The following is an 18,533-nucleotide window of genomic DNA, read 5'->3' as shown; positions in this document are numbered from 1 at the left end:
TTTGCAGGCTCTATTAAATCTGTGAGGTTAATGTAGTGACTCTTATGTGTGTTAATCTAGTGGCTTTATGTGTTTCTCAAAACTCTATTGAGTGAAAATTACAGATATGTCATTTCTACTTATAGAAGGAGAAAATGGTTCACAGGTACCGTGCGGTGCCTGTGTGTGAAGGAGCAGGTCTTTGTGCTGATGATGGAAGCAGCCCATTTGTGCTTGTCTTTGATCCTGTTTCTGGCTTCGCAAGCAACTAGTAAATGTTCTTTAGGAAATCACTTCTTCTCCACTCTCACTGCCCTACACTTTGCAGGGGCAGACAAAGCATTTCTACCTTGAATGATCATCCTAATAGTTGTGTTTTCAAAAGCAATTACTGCTTAAAAAACCCAAGTTTTCTGCCGTGTGTTAATGCATTTTTACCAGTTCAATAAGATTTTCATTTAGACTTGTCCAGAATATATGAAATTGAGATAAATGAAACACCGAGTGACATCCTTTTCATTGTAATTCATCTGTCTCCTGCCTTGTGTGCAGCACAGTTCTCCTGGCGTTCCAAAAAGGAAGATGTGGATTGCTAAAGAGCTTTTAAATGTAACAGTGTGTATTAGCTGCTCTCTCTTCTGTAATAATTCTCCCCTCAAACTGCACAACAGAAGGCTGCACGATGCAAAACAGAGCACAGCCCTGGTGTGTCTTGTGTAGTGATGGCTGCTGGACTTCCAAGGTATGTTTAGATTGTTCTGTGAAGGATCAGGGCTGCAGCCTGCATCTCCAGGGCTGTCACTTCCAAGCTGCATGAGAAAGGGATCAGATCATATCTGTCCTCCATGTTTGCGATTCTCCTTGATGAGACAACCCAAGTGCAAGTCCTGGAGTATCTTATTCCTTGGTCCTTCTGGTGTAGCCCCAAGCAGGGGCCAGGTGCTGACACTCCCCAGTGGCTCAGGCAGCTAAGGTAGACCAGGGCTGTTTGATTCTCTGCTCAGATATTTAAAGAGCTGAACAGAACCTGCGGTCCATCAGTCACAGCTTTGGCTTTGAAACTATTGAAACCATTGACATGAATTATTTTTCAGTGTGTTTAAAATAAGATTATGGCTGAAACCCCTTGGATTTGCTGACTGATTCTCCAGCTTCATAGGATGTCTTATCAGCGGAGGAGGAGTGAGGGCTGGGAGCTGATGGATGGAGGCGGCCTTTGCAGCAAATGGAACCTGGCTGGGAGGAGAGGGTGGTAGTACAGGACTGATAAGTAACACTTAATGTAAGGAGCTTTTTTTTTTTTTTAAAAAAAAAAAAGGAATAATCTGAGAGCGGCTGTAAATTGCAGGAATTCAGTGTATCTCACTTGTGGCTGTACTGAAATCTATTGCAGCTCTTCTTTTTATATCCTTTTGTCCTTTGAAATGCCTTGCTGTTAGGGGTTGGGCTCATATTTATTTATTCCTTCCTCTCGGCAGCTGCAGTGCTCAGACTGGTGGGTCGAGATGCTAACAATGCGCTGCCTACTGCCAAGAAGGGAGGTGTTTGAATTCATTTTTGCTTTCTTATTCTGAACACAGAAAAACAAATAACCTCCCCATGGTCCCTCTGAGTCCCGTGGCCCTGCAGTGTCAGTGCGTGTGCTGCTGCGCGGGTTGGCTTCTTACTGCTGGGGAGGTCCGTACAGCAGTGTGCCTGGCAGGTAGCACAAGTATCTGCATTCTGCAGCACAAAGCATCTTACAGAAATCCAGAATAGCCAAATTAAAAAAATAAAAAAAAAACACCCAGAAGCATTAGGCTGTATAGCAATTATTTAACTGATTATACACCTGATGCTTTACTTTTATGCTTACTGAATTTATTTATTTCTTGCCACATTTGTTCATATTGCTATGATCACTGTTAGCATTTTTCACACTTTAAGTACTTCAGATAGTGGTGGTGCAAGAAAGATGGATTTGGGAGTTGCTCAGTGATTCTACAGCTGCAGTCCCAATGGTGCAGAACCCACTGTGCTCTGCTCCAGGGAGCTTCAGGGAGCTGTGTCCTGCCGCTGGGAGCTGTGCATGTGGGAAGCAAATGGGATTGCGGCCTTCCTGACCAAGGCGTGTGGGATGGGGTTGTAAAGGCAGCAATTTAACCCAAGGGAATTCTTTGTTGAGAGGGAATCTTGTAACTGTAAGCATCAGGCTTCTTCTATTGTAATATATTGCCCAAAACAGCGAAAATACTGACTTTGTTTTGGTCTGCTCAGTCTCTAATAAGCCTCTCATTATGATTCAGAGCACTACACAGAAATCCACTCTGCCATGTATTAAATGATGCAAAATGTTTCTTTTGTGGTAAAACCCCACTACCTCAGTGTGCCGAGTGCACTGTGTGCGTGTGTCCTTGTTGAATTCAGCATGTTCTCCTGAAGGAACCCTACCCAAGGCTGCAGGGAGCTGGCACACTGCTCTGTGCTGTTCGTGGTAATTCCTTCCTCCCTCTTGAAACATGGGCGTAAAGAATCGCAGGGCTAAAAGGAAAAGAAATCCACTGGTACTTGTTCAGAGCTATCAAATAACCTCCAGTGTGGGATTTTTATCTCTTTGTGGTAAGAGAGGCAGAGAAAAGGCACTTGAAAGCCTATGATGGCGCAGCCTGTAGTAGCTTCACAAATTGATTCAGATGTTCCATTCAGAACAGGGATTTGATACGGGGTAATGAAATCGAATGGCTTAAAATAATCTCCTATTGATTTTTATGGAGAGAAATCTATACCTGCAGAATCAAACGGAGGCTACGGTTAGAGCTGCCTTTCCATTTTGCTTTGTTTTGGGCATGTGTGCTTTTAAAAGCCCACGTTTCTTCTGTGCTTTGAACGGCTGCCTCTGCTTCCCTTTCATTTTACTGAGGCCTGAAGCCGAGAAACACGTGCTGAGATGTTGGCAGCATAAAACCACACAGTCCTGCTTGTTTAATGTGCTTGAGTGCATGCGCAGAGTTCTGAACTGATGATTTCTCTGAAGATGCTTCTCCAGGTCCCCGGGAGCGGCGGGCGCAGCGGGGGCACCGCGTGATGCTGCTCCAGCCTCATAAACAAACATCACGTGGCCACAGAGCCGCGCCGGCACGGGGAGAGCCAGAGCATTATCCTTATTGGATTTCCCTTCTGAGCTGCTGCTGATTTGAATGTTTTGGAATGTGTGGTGAATGAAACAACACCAGGCGTTTCTTTTTCCTTTTTTTTTTTTTTTCTTTTTCTTTTTTGCCTTTTCCTTTTCAGCTACTGGATTTAGGATGCACCAAACCTGGATTTAGGTCACTGAACCTACACAGAAGCTTCTGTAAATGCAGGTGCTTGCAAGCTGCTTTTCTTTCTTGACACAAATACATCAATGTGAGCAAGTACTGTACACTTAATACTGAGTAAGGGAATATAAAGGTGTGGGCAGAACAATGAATGTGTGAGAGATTTTCAGTATTTTGCTCAGTACAATTTTTTTTACATGTAACCAGCAGAGGTTTTTATTAAAAATGGATTCTTGGGCTTGCTGGTGCATTGTTCCTGACCCATGGCGTACACTGCAGAAGCCGCAGCACTCTGGATGGGAGATGGTTCCTTGGAACAGCCTGCCAGCCTTTCATTGAGAATGATTAGACTTCAAAAGCACTTAGCTCTCAGTGTAATTATAGCTCAATTTCTCACGTGTTGGGTCTTTTGATTTACAATGCTTACATTATAAATGGTTAGGATGCTACCCATAAAAAAATATATGCTGCAGTACCTTGCTAAGATCGTAAGTTAGACCATGAGATCAGTTGTCCCGCTGTATACTTCTTAGTTACACTCTTCATCTTCAGATAGCAGAGCTCAGCAATCCTTTAGTTTGTTGGATGTGTGTCAACATTGCTAATTTATCATGCTAACCCTGATCTAAACTAGCAGAAACTTGATGAGCTGTGTGAACTTTGTAGCTTCTGGTTATTGATAGGGTTGCCAGTAGGCTGTATTGACATTTGGGAGATACCAGACTCGTGGTAATACTTTAGTAATGGTTTGCAGAGAATAACTGATTAGATTGCATTTTTTGGAGGCTGAGGTAGGGAGGAGACTTAAGGAGCAAGTTGAGAGCTAGAGAAAGAGACTGCCGAGTGCACAGGCTTAGGAAGGGTATTTCAGGCCAACAGTGGAGCAGGGTAAAAGCTGGTGGTGGGAGCTGGTAGGACAACGGGGGCTGTTCTCACCTGTGCAAAGCTGAGGGATATGAGCAGAGCTGTTCTGCAAGAGGAAATCCAAGGGAAGGAGAAGCTGGCCAAGGGGTTTGTGGACTTGTAGAGTTTCTTTGAAGTTTAGTTTGGCAGATTTCAAGTGGCATTTTAAAAGATTTTGGTTTCCAGAAACATTACTATTAAGTTATTTGTACTGAGCCTATTCTTCTTTTCTTATCCATTGCACTGAGAACCACAAAATGATCTTTGAATGATCTTTTCTCAGAGGTACTTAATGCTGAGGAACATGTTGACTTGGTCATGTCATTCTCTAAATCATAACTTTTAAAGCTAGATACGTTTGTTAAGCATTTAAAAAAAAAAAAAAAGGCAATTTGGAGAAATCTCCTTAGTTAGGATTGAGCCCCTGTGGGTCACATCCCATGCTGTGCAGCCCTGTTGGTCACGCAGCCTTCAGGTTCCATGGTTGCACTGTGGCTGCAGTGTTGTTGCTTTACCCCGTGTGTTGGGCCAGGAGGCAGATGGCTGCACCAGTGGCCACAGGGCTGCCATGGAAATCCTGCTGGGATGGGTGCAGTAGAGGTTGTATGTATATTGTGCAGTGATCTGCAGTTAGGTGAGGATCAGAGATAAACAGCCTCTTGAGTAGGGAGTCGTGAGTTTCCTCCTTCAGGCTAAGCTTTACTGTTAAGTGAAATAGAATATTTCTTTGTGGTTGTTGACTTATCTACTCCTTTTTTTTTTTTTTTCATTCTTCTTTTTTTCTCCATAACCTCCCCATGGGCTGATTGCTTTATTTAGTTTAAAAAATACATCTGGCTTCTGCCTTTTCTATTATGTACTGGCAGCTGGGCAGGTAAGTGCTTGAACCCCATTGCCTTGTGCTTAAGTCTGTAATTCAGGACTTTGTATATCTTCAGATAAAGTTGTGGTGGTCATGTAGGGAGAGGGGCTTTTACCTATCAAGACAATTCTATTTCTGCATCTTCTGCTGCAACCTTGACTAACTCATTGTCTCATACTGCATCTATTTTTCTTCACTTTAAAATGGACATGTAAATGACCACTTGATTAGATTTCATCCTTTGTAAAACATTTTGAGAACTGCTCATATATATGTATAAATATTAAGTATGCATATTTCTCTTATTAAGCTTTCATGAAGTTTCATTAGTAGAAATCAAGACCAAAGAGCTGATGGGACTAGGAAACCTGGAAAAGGGAAGCAGGTTTGTCAAATGAGCTGCTGGATGAAAAGAAACTTTCAGGAAAGGAACTGGATTAAAAGTTCCCCTTGCAGAGAGGCATGTGATGTGGGGATGGAGTGCAGTTAGGCTGTTCGGAGTTCCTCCTGTAGCAGCTAATCTTCAGCCTCAGCATGGTCACCAGCAGACAGTGCTTCCCCAGGGCTGATCTCTGAGAAACTGCTTTGCTGTCGTCAGTTTAACAAGCCTTGGTGTGTATGTCAAATGCATCAAACAAATCTGAGAAATAGTTAAGCTGGAACAAGCATTAAGGTTAGTAGCTAGCCCAACCCCCTTGCTTCTTCCTCATGTCATTTCTAATTCATAAAACTGAACTATAAACATCCCTTGAGCTTCCTGCAAAAATCTGTTGCTTTGTAATTTGCAATTTAAATGATGTTTCTCTGTACTTGACTGCAGGCGTAATGAACTATTTTGTTCCCATCCAACTTAGTGCTTTTAGTTTAGGGGGGAGAATGTCCTGGAAGAATGATTTTCGCTCTTAACCCTCCACAAGCAGGACCTGTCATAATTTGGTAGTTTCCTTTCGTTGTTTTTTTCATCAAAGGCTCAGACCTGTTCTGTCTGTCCATTAGGATTTGTGTGTTTTCTATCCAGTGTGATTTTCCAGCAACGCGTTCAGGCATCTCATGCATAACGACAGTAAACTTTATTATAAATGCAGATGCAAGCTTCCTAGCCCATAACTGCAGAGGAGGCATGGCCTCCTATGGTTGGAATAGAGACAGATCCATTTGTTGCTTCGTTTTGCAGTTAAATGCATTGGAAGAGAAATGTCATTTCTAATGATGGAGTTGGAAAGCATTTCTCATGAATGTTTTCTGGTGGCAGCGTTGCTTGATCCCAGCATGGCTGGCCAAGGCCAGTCACTGAGCTCCTTTTATAGTCACGAGTATCTGGAACAGAGGTGACTGATAACTATTTGTCACAACATTTCTTGGTGTCAGCACGGAATGTTGTTGGGGATGTTAACAGATTGATAACTCTGGAATAGCCAGAAACATTTTGGTTTTGGTCTGCTTTGTAAGTTGTAAATACATAAGTGGCAAGCTTCCTTGCCTGCACTGTAGGCAGGTTCAGACTGTTGGGGGAAGGAGAAAGTTGAACTTTTGAGTAGAAAAAAGCATAGCATGTGGGATTGGAAAGTGGAAAGAACAGCAGTGCTTTCACCCATTTAACCTCTGTAGCCAAATGTATCTACAGTTATTGGCTTAAGGAGACCCATGACTGGAAGAAAATGTAACTTTTATTGCAGCATCTCTGAGAGTTCAACTTGAAATTCATTAAATTTGCCATTCCTCTGTAGGTGTCCTACAAACCTAATACGTGCCATGGCAAACAAAGTTGCCTGAAGTCTTCACAGCCTATCTCAAGTCTGCATGAAATTACAAATAGTTATGTGACTGAATGGCCTCGTTTCTGTTTTGGGAATGGTAAAATGGTGCTGCTTTTCCCATACCCTTTGTCAAATGAGTGCAGTGCTGGGATGTAAGGGCAGGAGGGGAGAGCAGCCCTGCCTGCCTGTGCCGAGCCCTGGCCCTCCTGAGGATGACTTCAGCCCGGCACTTGGTTTAGAGTTGTTTTAATTGTTTGCAAAACACGTGTAAGTGTTCTCCTCGTGCTGGTACTTGTTTTGAGCACACGGAAAATGCAAACAAACCAGACACCGAGCCCTGTGTATGTTTATGGTGATGTTTCTTCACAGGTGCCTGTGTCTGGCAGTGTGGCGTGTTACGCTGCTGTCCTCAGCTATTAAAACAGCACTTGTTTGAACTTAACCAAAATATGTCTTTGTTGACCTATGCCCTTTTTTGTTTCTGAAATCCAGTTTTGCTTTGTGCAGGAACGTAGGTGCTTTTCTCTCTCATATAGTAGAGTTTTGAAGGACAGATGTGTTTGGCGGTCCTCACGGGTCCCTTCCAACTCAAAGCATTCTGTGATTCTGCAATTTGTATGATCAGTTGTTTTTATTAGACGTGCGTCAGATCTGCAAATTAGGAACTATTTCTGTGCCCCGCAGGTGCCTGGCATGTGTTACAGATCGGTGCATTCCGAGGCGCTCAGCATGGTGGAGGCTCACCCTTCTCTCCAAGATTTCTGAACCAATGAAGTGGTTTTGATTAAAAGATGATGCATGGTTCCACGATGCCTGGGCAGGTCTTATGACGTCTGTATGAATTATGTTCATATGGATTGCAGGCATAAGCCACTCCTCATTGTAGGGAGCTTTTTTGTCTTATTGTACTGTATTTAGGCACCTGATGCAGTTCCTTCTCCGCTGTTTCTCTAGGTTTTGCAGTATGTGAGTGTTGGTGAACATGCTGTGGTCTCTGGAGGGTTTTGGATCAAGTTCTGGCTTTTGTTTCCTCCTAGCTGTGAGCAGTCTGTTGGAGTGGGGCTTAGTGCTTGAGGTGTCCATAGTGTTCATTGAGGGAACTGCTCAGCTGAGCACCGCAGCGGTCAGAGCAGAGCGGTGCGTTAAGTGTGCGTTGTGTGGGCTGGGCCAGGCCTGGGTCTGTGCTGCTGCAGATGGGGTATCGGTAGCATTGATGCACGATCCAGTGCCAGTTAGGCATGTAATTGCACAGAAATGGCCTCTAATACCAGTTTCAAGGGGAGCTGCCAAAACCACAGAGCTGAAGGCCTCTCCCTCTGAGTTCGGCCAATACTGGAATGAAACAGCCCCCAGTTTGTTCCTCCGGGACACAGGCCTGCCTTGTTAGGAAATCGGTGAAGTTTGGGAACCCACAATACCTCACATAGCTCTGTGTACAGTAACAGAGAGTAGAAATAGGGCCATAGGCATGAGCAACCAGACGAGTTATAAATATAGACTACTCTCTCAATTCCAGTTTCGTTAGTCATGGGAGGACAGTGAGAGTTTTATAAACTTATAAGGAATATACAAACAGTTCTGCATTAAAATAACTCTGTATAATTTTTTTAGTGTGTGAAAAGCATATTCTTTTTTGAGACCATCCATGTAAGTATCTGCTATACACAGTGTGTAGGGATCTGTGTATTTATATGTTCATGTGAATGTGACTCGAGAGTACAAAAAAAGGTACGAGAGTGGAAAACTGTAGCTCAGATGTGCCAAACTCAAGCTGAAACATAGTGGGAAGTGCTTCCCACTTTTTGTCAGTATCGAAACATGAATCCTGCTTTTTTTTTTCTTCTTCTTCTTTCCCTTCCTCCCCTCCTTTTAAATTAGTGCCATCCCATACCTTCTCCAGCTTCAGAACAGCAAAGGCAGCATCCCAGAGCTGGCTTTGCTTTAGCCCAGAGTCCCTGTCGGATACGGGATACAGCTCACCTTGACTGTCCTTTGTATAAATAAATAAACAAAACTGTCTGCTACTCCCTAATCTGATCACAAATCCTTACTAGAGGAAGGGATTTAGAAAATCAGAGGCAATGTCATTTTTTTTCCCTGGTCATAGTAGTAGGAATTCCTCAAAAGCATGTGCTGGTAAGTAAGCATAGGCAGTTGTGCATCCAAGAATTAGCTGTACTTGCCTTTGTGGGCAGCAGTGGTTTGTGCCCCTTGTTGTGAGTGTATCGTGTGCTTGCAGTTTCCAGGGGGTGCCGGTTCTCCTCACTCAGGTTGTTTTAACACTGTGTTGGAAGAACTGAAATAGTTCTGATAGCAGAGGAGGTTTTTAGAGATAGCAAAGTGAGTGCAGCCTGGATGAGGCGGTGCCATCGTTCCTTTAGGTTACATGAAAACACTGAGAAAACCCATCAGAATTGCTTTTTTTTTTTTTTTCTTTTTCGAGTGCTTTCTAGCTCACAATTGCATGTTGTATGAGAAGACAGTGACTTTAGTGCAGATTTCAGGTCATTTGTGTTCTCTCTGCTGTCCATGTTGCATGTAAGTTGAAGTGCATTGCGGGACTCAGTCTGCCTTTGGGTGCTGTGAACTCTGGCACACTGCGTGTTCTGTCTGCATTTATATTAGAGATTTGGAATGAAGATTATTCATGGTTGTTAGGAACCCAGAGAAGTGCTTACTTTTTGTTTGCTGAGGATCTCAAGAACACAACCCTCATTTACTGTCAGATTTGCTTACACACTCTTGTATTTCAAGAAGTTGTGTAGGCAATATTTTGCCCATCATTTTGAAGCTAATTGCCTTTAGTATTGTTTAAAGTGGTGTGATCTTGGTAGGATGACTTCACTTCCAGTGAAGATGTCTTAAGTGATGCTGTACTCAAAGCCCTAATTTAGTCCCTAATTTAAAACAACTACACTCGGGTTTCTGACAACTTCCTGAATGTTGGTGTTCTTGTATCTTGTTTTGCACTTGTAGTCCTTCCTGTTTCTCAGGACTGGTGACTTTTTTGCTGTTAACCATCACCATTAAGAGAACTACAAAATTTAGGCCTTTGTGATAATGTTATCAAACCATCTTCTTCCTTTAGAATAGACCTGGAATGTGAAAGTATTCTTCCTCCAGCTGGGATTTTGCCAGAAGACTGACCAAGACTCCTTGCTTGCAGACTATTAATTAAATGGCATAAAGTTTATTGCCTTGCACTTGCAGATTAGATCTTGCTTTAAGCAACAGTGCAGGGAAAAAAACAATACTCCAATATCTTAGTTGTGAAAGGAAGGAAAGGAAAAAGAACTTGGTTGAGAGATACTCTGGGGCAGCCCCTCTTTTTCCCTCTGGACTGGCGAGGAGCTCAGGGAGCAGCGGTGCCGCTGCTCTTCTCCACACCATGCTTACATCCCCACTGGTGTTACAGTTATTGTTCCCATCTGCATCCCTTCAGTGGGAAATTGACTTTTTGCTGGGGAAATTTCACTTCTTAGAACAGTATGGTGCTGATCATAAACTTTGCCCAACCAATTTGCTTACCTGGTGTCTAAGATAGAGTAAAAGTGGCCTTGACGCCTGCTGGGTGCTGTGTGTGCGCCTGAGCTGCGTTTGTTTGTGTACTGAATTCAAACTGGCGTGGAAAGGACAAAATGGACTTGTTTTTTTCCTCTTTCTCTCAAGTGCCAGCTGCAGCGATGCCAATCTGAGTTGTGCTGGGCAACATAAGCTGTTTTGAAAGAGAATGCAGTTCGTGCTGCCCGTTCTCATCAATAAGTCGTGTTTATTTGCACCTTCCTGCTCGCTGCTATTACGCACGTTGGAGCAAATGGAGGAATGTACAATCTATTGGTTCCTGTTGACTGTGGTTTAAGGCACTTGTTTTCTTCTCTCGGCTTTCTGTTTGCTCTCATTTCTGTGAGATGTGAGTAGCTGTGGGAGCTTTTAACGGGGCTGATTGCTTCATCTGCAGAAAACCTGAAAGGTTGGTTGGTTTTGCAGTGCCAAACAGTGTCCTTGTGTCCTGTAGGCACTCTAAATAAAGCAAACTGAGCACACATCATTATTTATCACAGCTTGGGGAGCCTCAAGGCTGTTTTGAGGGAACTTCTGGGGTGAAGAATGAGTGATAGATGGTGGAAAGAAGTGGAGAGGGCCACTCGAAGTCCACTGTATCCAACTGAAATGTGTCTGTTGTTGTTGGCTCTGTTTTCTGAAGGGGGATGTTGTATTCTTTTCAGCTGGGAAGGAGAGCAACAGATATGCTGTGTGTTGGGGCGGCTGCACACCATGCCATGGGCCTCTGGCTCCCCAGGAGTGTGCTTTCTTGCTCCCTGTGCTAGTGTGGCATGCCCTGTTCCAAGGGAGGGAGAGTATTAATTTTGCTGAAAACATATCCCAGGACTAGAGGGCACTGAGTAGCTCACCACAATGGTATGTTCTAGAAGAATATTCATTTTATTGAACAATGAACATCCTCTGCCTCATGCCTTACCTTGGTGGTCTGTGAGCACCTCCAGGTGCTGTGTGGTGCTGGGCTTCCTTCCTTTGGCCAGTCCCTGCTCTTCTCTTCCATATCCTTGGCAGTTGCTTTCAGCTGATCCTCTGTGGCATTTGTACCCAGCTGCTGTCCAACAGGGCTTTATACAGGCTTTTAGCACAGTTTTGAATTTTAGCCACCAAATCTTGGGGAAGGGGGGATGTCCAGGTAGATTGCTTGGTCAGTGTTTCATGTGCTTGAAGGCTGAGCTGCTGGTGGCTGATTGCAGGTTGGAGATATCCTCTGAGCCACAGTTCTGGGTGCTTCGTGGCACCATGCCTTTCAGTGAGAGATTATCTCATGTGGCATCTGTGATAAAGTGCAGTGTTGGGGTGCAGGGGATCAAAAAGCTTTGTGTGTAAACCAAGCAGATGTAGCTGAACATCAGCTGGATTTGTACAGTGGGAAGAAAATGATTCACAGAAAAAAACGTAGGAATACTTTCAAGATCCTTGGAAAGGTCGGCCAGATAAAAAGAGGCTGGTAATAAGTAGGACGTAAACATGGAAACACATGGCTTTAGTGAAGTGCTCTCCAGTCAGATGTAGCTTGCAGGCCAGGCTTAATGCCCTGGTCTTGATTCTTAGTAGAAGTTTGTATAGGACCAGCCAAATAGTCCAGTGGTGGGAATGACTGTATGTGTGACTGTATGTATGGAATTCTACAGAGAAAGGTGTTGGTCACTTTAAATTCATAGTATCAGTCTTGTGTTAAAGTGAACCTTTAATGAGATCAGGTTGGTAATTTCAAAATGTGTCACGTTTTTATGTCTTAGCTGCTGGAAGGTACGGAAGTTCTTTGATATGGTAGCTTTTTTTTTTTTTCGGATATTTGCCAAAAATGAGATACCAGTTTTAGAGTGCAGGAGAGAATGGAGAGGGAATAATGCACCATTGTCAGTGTGTTAGTAGTACTTGTTTCTATAGCAATATGAAGATTTTCTACAAGTCATGTAACCAAGTGGCTTCTTCAGTTCTTTGGAGATGACTTTACCCATATTTCTGTGATCAGAACATGTTACTGCGTGCATTTAACATGAATATTTCCTTCTTGCAGCCTTTATTCTGTAGCTGTTTAATTGCAGCCCTGGCTGTGAATCACTGGAACTGGATTTTCTGAGTAATATCTCCAGTCTCTCCATTCTTACCATATACTGGGCAAAAGAAATCAGGTCTTGTGTAGGCTGTTTGTGCATGTGAAGTCAGCTGTTTGAAAGACCAGACCAAAGTTTAGACCATTAAAATGCAGTATTTTAAAAAATCTGTCATGTAGAAGGATTAGCATTCCAAAAATGACCATTTTTTTTTCTGTCTTTGTGGATAAATTTAGACAGCTAATTTTTTCAGTAGTTGGCTGGGAGGACATCCTCCCTCCCTCCTCTGGTTTCTGCTCAAAGCTGGGTTTTTCCCTTGTCTTTCAGAAACACTTTATGTGAAGGATGCGTTAAGAAAGGAGAAAAAAAAAATAAGGAAGGATTGAATATCATTTCAGAAGGGGAGAAAGAATCTTTAAAAAAATAAAATAATAATAATAAAATAGTATCCCACACTTGGCAGCCTGGTGCTTGCCCGCGTGCGACTGGCCGGGTGCCAGCCTTGGCAGGGCCGGCCGCCACGGCTTGCCAGAAGTCTTCCTCTCCTGGCCACGCTCCCCTCCATGAGACGGGTGGCTCGTTCACCTGATGCTTCTCTTCCAGGGCTGCAGAGGTCCCAGCATCTTGGAGCTGATAAGAGCACTTTGTCTGTCCAAACTGTGCAATAGCCGTGATATCAAAGCAGGGCTGTTTCAGGGAGCTTTCGCTCTGTGTCGCTCCATATAACACTGAGATAACTGATGGCAGAAAGCCTTATTGCCATCTCCTTAGTGTGAAGCTGTCCCAAAAGTAGCTGCTGTAAATACAGAGATGATTTATTTCTTGTCTTTTTTGTTTTGGTTGAGGATTTCCCAACTTGGCTTTTAGTTTGCAATTTCAGTTCAGCATCTCGGAGATTTTAATTGAGAGTGATGAGTCTGAGTTGGGTTCTCTTGGAATTCTTCTTGCTTCGTTTTAAGATTTGCATTTAGTTTTCCAGTATCTCCTTTCTGTGTGACAGGTCTGCCCGGGCCGCTCAGTGAGCAGCTATCTGGAAGTGATATATTCTGCATTTTTGAGTAATCCTATCTTAATAGCATTTGGAAAATCTCTTGAATTGTGTTGACAAGGAAAACTTTTCATTTGAAGAAATCAGAGGGAAGGTGAAGCACAGAAGGTCAGAGAAACTACTGCTGTTATTTTTGCTCTGGTAAATTTGATTTGTGGCTTCTGGTATTCTTGACATGTCATTCTTTGAAGAGCTGCAGATTATTTGGTACTTTCACTCCCTGAAAGTAAATAATGAGGCGCTCTGGTCTAGTCGAGCCACTGCCATCTCTTCAGTAAGATCATGAAGCTGCGTAAGGGTCTGCTATTCCTTAGGTCTTGTTTTGGCTTCTTCCTTCCATGGCTGCACTCCAAGGTCTCTGAAATTTTCCATTATCTTGGTAGCTCCACGTGATGACAATTAAGTATTTCTTGCCCTTGTGGTTGTCAGCAAGGATTTGTTCTTTTTTTCTTGTGTACAGTCATCAGCCTTTGTGATTCAAGGCACTTTTGTACCTAGCTGATAAATTCCATCCCGAAATGTCAGCCCACCATTTCCTTATGTTTGTCTGATGTTCTTGTAGACTCAAGTCAACAAGTATTCAAATGTAATTCAGTTTTTTTTTGTTTTTTTTTTGGGGGTGAACTTTCATTTTCAATGTTTTGCTACAGATGTAGCAGCCCAAGTAGCAGGATTTGTGAGGGTGGGAGAGGGGGAGTAAGGCTGATGTTATGTAGTGAGGCTTCTGAGCGGGCCGTCTCAGGGACCTGGCATTTTAGGCAGATAGGACTTCATGTTGTTTGTTCTGTATCCTGTACACACAAAAGTTCTTGTCCTGCCCCTTCTAAGAAACAGGATGCCCGCATTGTCTCCAGGCTGAGAACTTTGCCAGCGTTAGCAGCAAGTGAGAAACAGGGCTGAGAGAAAAATGAGGTTGCTGAGCTTTTAAAAAATTATCTGTACAACGTTTTCAGCTGTTCTCGTTCAAATGACTGCCATTAAAACTATTCCTATGCTTTAGAAATCTGGTTCACTGATTACCTTGTTCACGTGAACTCAGATATCCTCGCTTTGTACTCCTGCAGACAGCAGTCAGCAGTTTTACGGAGAGATGCAGGGAATCCTATTTATACACCAGTCTGTTCCTGAATTGCAGAGGCACTAAGGCAGTATGGAAGTCTTTCCCAGGAATGAAATCATCTCGCTCTTTTTCTACTACGTTCACGTGGACACTTAGTGCAGCAGCCTTTGTTTTTTGCAAGTGTCTGCCCTGATGGGAACATGCAGTGCTGCTTTAGTAAATCTAGAACTTTATGGAGGCACGGGGACATGTGCTGCTTCTTACTAGGGCTCTGAACTGGGAATGTTGCTACTGCACATTCACTCAGAACAGCAGTCTGTCTGCTAGCAAGGCACACTTTCTTGTTTGTTTGTTTAACTCTGTAGTAGCTGTCAGTGTGGTAGTGCTGTGTACCTGAATGTGCCTTACTGGGTGGTGTATGGGCATGCTTCTCTCCTTTTACACTGATGCAAATAACCATCAATAAGAGACTTTACACCAGTATGCTTTTTTATTTTTGTTGATGTGTGATGTAGGTGTTTTTTCCTTCTTCAGAGGAAATCAGGTATACCCGTGCTGTGCATTTTGTAGCAGTCTTCACTCCTGCTATGGGTTTTGGAAGTAGTTGTCCCTACCGAAAAATCTTCACTTTGACCTGTTGAGGTGTATTTGTGCTGCCTTCACCTGGTCTGCCAGTTTGGCTAGCAGGACATGCAGCACCACCTCCTGCAGGTTGAATTTCCTCTGCAGAATGTTTCCAGTGGTGATTGTAGAAGCCAGGTTGGTACTCGGATGCCAGCCTCAACTTGCAATATTGGCAGCTGGGGCTTCTTTTAAAAAGGGGCCGGGGGGAAGTGCAAGATCAGTACAAAACCATTTGGATTATAAATGCAGAATTGTCTGATGTGTGTCTTATGAGTCCGTTTGGGAGTGGGCACTGGCTTTTTGTAAGCAACACGTAGATCCTGATGCAGAGCTGTGAACCATTTTGATTTTTAATGAGCAGAGGAATTTAAGAGTTTTCTGGTTTGTTGTACCAGTTGAAGAAAATTTCCTCTCAGATATTTGTGCTTTGCCACATGGCAGATTTTTGGCAGTCAGGAAAGAAAGTTGCAGTGCAAAATTTCTTTTGTGGAATTATTAACAGTATCTCAAAACGTGTTTCCCTGCAGGCTGGGCTCTGTTGCTTCTGTGTTCATTCTGGGACATTAGCTTCTTTGCTGGTCGTGTGCTTTTTGCTCAGATAGCTCAGTTTAAATGTCTTGTGGTGCTTTGCTTGGATCGTACTGGAGTTGTACTACTGAAATGCTGCTTTACGCTGTTATTATTGGTACTGTTTTTTAGCTAAGTTAGAAAGTGGAAAACAGTCACTTAATGCAAACCAGATTTCCTATCTGTGTTTGTTTACAGAGCCTCTGGCACACAGCTCGCATGGCTAAAGGGCCATACAAAGCTGCAATCAAAATGTTGTTGTTACATAAATATAATGCTGCCACTTCTTTTGATGTAACAATAGTGAGATTGTCTGGTGACGATTCTGCTCTTTGTTCATTTCTTCCAAGCCGAAATGCTTTCACAGAAAACAAATGTCTCAATAAATTTGCACCCCCCCCCCCCCTTTTTTTTTTGTTTGTACTTTACGTATTTTGTTCTCCAAACCTGGAATTTGGGGATAAGGCAGAATTCTGTTACGCTCTTCAGAGAGAAATAGCAGCGCCTCTGATTGCACAGTATTTGATGTTTACCATCTGTACTTTATTAAACCTCATTCTGCATACATAAGCAACATTGGGATGCTACATTGGGGTTGACCTAACCATGTGTGCTATAGTATAGCAGTGCTTTATTGTACAAGTGTAATTAAGTTGTTTAAAGGAGGCTTATTTTCTTGCCAGTAAAGACCAATTTGAAGTACAAATGGGAAAGACAAGGAATGCTTAGAAAGACAATAAGTCAGTGCTCAAAAAAAAGCCACCAAGAAATCCCATAATTCTAGGGCTTTGGGATGGGGGAGCATTGAATTGTTTCCATTATCCTTATGTTGTTCTTCTTTTCAAAGCTGCATTATTTCAGTGGCTCATGTTATGAATTTCATCTGCAAAAAAGATATTTTCAGGCAACTGAAACGGGAAAAAAAATAGTCAGTTCTGTCAGTTTTAAAAGAATTGGTTCTTCTGCAGAGCTTCCCTAGAGCCCAGGCAATGAAGACGTAGGTTTGTGTAGATTGGGGTTTTTCCATAATACCATTCCCCTTACTTCACAGTAACTCACATCCCTTGCCTTCTTTCTTGCAGTGTGCCCCAGCTCATGTGGCAAGAGAGCCTGCACAGACCAGAACGAGTGTTGCCATCCTGAGTGCCTGGGGAGCTGCACAGCACCCGACAACAACACTGCTTGCGTGGCCTGTCGCAACTACTACTACGAAGGGGTCTGCATGCCCACCTGCCCTCCAAACACCTACAAGTTTGAGGGCTGGCGCTGCGTGACCAAGGAGTTCTGCTCCAAAGTCCCTGCCACTGAAACAAGTGAATACGAGAGGTTTGTGATTCACAACGATGAGTGCATGGCAGAGTGCCCTTCTGGATTCATACGCAATGGGAGCCAAAGGTAATGAAAGTTTCTTAAGGTCCGTCACAGTTAGCGTGTTTATTCCCCCCTCCCTACTCTGTGGCAGCCTTGTGATGCAAGTTGCAGTTGGTGGAAGACGTGTTTTGGAATTTCATCACTTCCCAGTAAAGGCTTGCTCAGACATCATTTTAGAAGTCTAATTATGGCCTGTGCACATCAGTTCATGCTGCTTGTTCTGAAAGACTTCAGGAGGTCAGAACAGTGCAAAACCAGGTTTTGAACAAAAGAAAGTGAGAGCCAAGGAAGACAGGGCTGGAGATAGGCAGATTACCATTGTCACACTTACAGAAACCTCAGAGCTGCTTTGTTTCACATGTTACTTGCTTTATGTATACTTACATTTTAGACATGTGTTCTTTGTAACTTTATTTCCTTTTTTTCACTCTTTCCAGAAAATAGCAGTGATGTTTTAGAAGAAACCAATCGTAAAGTTGGTTACAAAAATGATGCAGATAACATTATGCAGAATAAATTTCTGCAAGGATGTAACTCACCTCCACTTATTTCATTTTGACAGTTAGATTGATGTGTACTTAACACTTTCTTATTTTACGTGGGGTTAAGCTAACAGCCTCAGTTGCCTGCTGACCCAGACCTCCATAAGTAAGGGAAGGTGCTTCAGTGCTATACTAAATGGTTGCTATAAGATAGGGGTTTTTGGAAAGAGGTTGTGATGATACCTGCACTGGCTGTGTGTCTGTGCATGGCATTCATCTGTTCACTCAAGCAGCAAGGCAGTCCCTGGTTCACATTGGGTTGTAAGCAACTTAACACTGTGTTTGCTCAAAGCCCAATATTCACCTGAGAAATCTTTCACTTATCTACCTGAGGTTGTAGTCCCAGCTGTTTGAGCTGCTTACACTGAAGTGCATGACAGTTCTATCTTATCTCAGTGTAGCGCTCGGCTGCGGAGATTGAAAGGAGCTGTAACCCAAGGCCGGAGAATGTTTTCTTCCCCAGAGGTGATGTTAACAAATAGTTGCAAATGGAAAGCATTTCCTGCATTCTTTGTACATTTAGTTGAATGCCTTTTGCTTGTGTCTGTAGCTTTTAGTGGTTTGTAGCATGTTATAGTGCAGGATTTTGAAATAGGAACTTACAAGTAAGAAAAGGATGCTTTCTTCTTTATACTGTTTGCACACAAAAAATGGCTGCTATCAATTTACATGTTTCTTTAAGCCTTAGAAGAAAGTGGACTCAGTTTCTTTTTAAGGTAATAAATAATAAGTCTGTGCTCATCACTATTGGCATCAAAAGCTTTTGTCTTTGGAGCTCTTTCTTTTCCTTATTTTTTCCCTCTAAAGCAATAATGTAGGGTAAGTGATGATGAAATTCAATTTATTCCAATATTTTCATTAGTGAGATAAAAAACAAATTTGAATCAGGAAAGACGTGTACCAGGA

General features: G+C 42.9%; 1 protein-coding gene across 5 annotated transcripts in view; it reads left to right on the top strand.

The window, feature by feature from the left end:
• Positions 1-18,533, top strand: part of IGF1R (insulin like growth factor 1 receptor) — a 151,230-nt gene that overhangs the window by 87,681 nt on the left and 45,016 nt on the right. For all 5 annotated transcript variants that reach the window (XM_031587777.2, XM_031587776.2, XM_090149077.1 and 2 more), the window contains one exon: positions 16,797-17,109. In XM_031587777.2, the coding sequence (XP_031443637.1) occupies positions 16,797-17,109 (313 nt within the window). The remainder of the gene's footprint in view (positions 1-16,796; positions 17,110-18,533) is intronic.

The sequence above is a fragment of the Phasianus colchicus genome, chromosome 12, assembly GCF_987193195.1.
Source record: "Phasianus colchicus chromosome 12, bPhaCol1.hap1.1, whole genome shotgun sequence".
NCBI classification, from domain to species: domain Eukaryota; kingdom Metazoa; phylum Chordata; class Aves; order Galliformes; family Phasianidae; genus Phasianus; species Phasianus colchicus.
This window is presented reverse-complemented; position numbering and strand designations above follow the sequence as displayed.